The sequence below is a fragment of the Plasmodium cynomolgi genome (assembly GCF_000321355.1).
Source record: "Plasmodium cynomolgi strain B DNA, scaffold: 0425, whole genome shotgun sequence".
Classification (NCBI taxonomy): Eukaryota; Apicomplexa; class Aconoidasida; order Haemosporida; family Plasmodiidae; genus Plasmodium; species Plasmodium cynomolgi.
In genome coordinates, this window is record NW_004192893.1 from 638 (window position 1) to 2,187 (window position 1,550).

Sequence of the window (1,550 nt, forward strand, 5' to 3'; positions counted from 1 at the left end):
TAAAATTAGTAAGATGTGGTTGAGAATGATCTTTGGTTTGTATTTTCGGTAACAGATGTAGCATTGAGATATAATGTTTGATCATTTATTGATTGCGGTGTTGCACCTGGAATATCTGATGGTACTGTGCTTCGAGATGATTCAGAAGTTCCATCTGCAGTTATTCCTTTTTCTCCAACATTTTGTGGAGTGTTATGCGACACTTTTCCAAGTTCTAAATTTTTGGTACGCAGGATTCATTTTCACAGTTGGGTTTCGATATTCTTTGTTCTTCCGTTTCAGTTGTTTCAATCCCATGTTTTCCATCCCCATCGCACGGTTCGTCTTTTTTAATTTCCAATTTAGTGATTTTGTCTGGCTCTGATGTCCACTGCTTAGGACATTCAGAATATTTATTAGACTCTAATAATAATTTTTCTACATCCTCCGCAATATACGAATATGTGCTTTTGAAACGAACTTCATAACATACACCATAAATATTCTTTTGATGATCTAAATACTTATTTATTTCTTCACATTTCTGGGTGAATAAACTTCTATCCATTGGTTTATCTAATTCAGCAATTTTCTCATTAATGCCACGTTGAATATCATCATATACTTCTAAACAAGCTCCTCTATTAGAAGTTACGTTTCTTATAAAAGGCGTAAAATTTACACTAGACCTTTTTTGATCATTAATTAGAGTTATAGCAATTTTTTCCTTTTCGTTTTAATAAATAATATAGAGAAATTATTTTTATAGATAGATACGCCTGCATTGTAGTAATTTACCATTCTGTAAAATGATATTAAATTACTACATTTTTTTGGGCATAAATAATGATATTAATAAATGACATAAAATTAACTCATTTTGACATATCAGTAAAGTGTTTTATAAATGAATTCGTATATATTTCTTTTAAGCCATTAGTACATTTCTATGTCTTAAATATTTAGATGATTAATGGTGGTATATCACAATATTATTTTAAAATTAAATGGTGCAAAGTTATGTGTTCTATGAGAAAATCACCTTTGACAATAGAAAAGTTTGCTATAATATTTTATTTAAAAATGTATAAAAGGGCAACGGTAATGTGTTCAGACATGAGTTATTTTTTAAGTATGAACCCATCAAATGTGTGCTATTTCAGGGATTATGTAAAAGTTTCTTTTTCAATTTCCTTTTTTACATCAATACGTCTGTTATGTATACCGTTTCTTTTAAACTAGCATTGATTTATTTTTTCTTCAGATTAACATTATTTGTTTTTCCGTTTATCTGTACCATTGCAATTGATGTGCTCTCACGTTCGCTAGTGTTTATATGATTACATATGACGGTAAGCATGAATAGTTTGTGAGCTATAGCAAAAAGGTGTTATAAATGTAGAAATGATTTCCCGTTAAAATGCCTATTTATTGTAAAGAAACACCATATTTATATGCTATCTTTAAATGTATACTTTTCCTTGTATATGTTGCAATTTGATGAAATCTGGTCAGAAACAACTTCTTCATTACGCAAATGATTGATCATGCCTTGGTATTTTTGCGCTTAT

At 29.4% G+C, this 1,550-nt stretch overlaps 1 protein-coding gene across 1 annotated transcript; it reads right to left on the reverse strand.

The window, feature by feature from the left end:
* Positions 1-214: 214 nt before the first annotated feature.
* On the reverse strand, positions 215-780 carry PCYB_004080 (hypothetical protein; the record flags this gene model as incomplete). The annotated part of the gene is made up of 2 exons (XM_004227829.1): positions 215-706; positions 757-780. 2 exons carry the CDS (start codon positions 778-780, stop codon positions 215-217), a joined length of 516 nt encoding a protein of 171 aa, XP_004227877.1.
* Between the last annotated feature and the right edge of the window lie 770 nt (positions 781-1,550).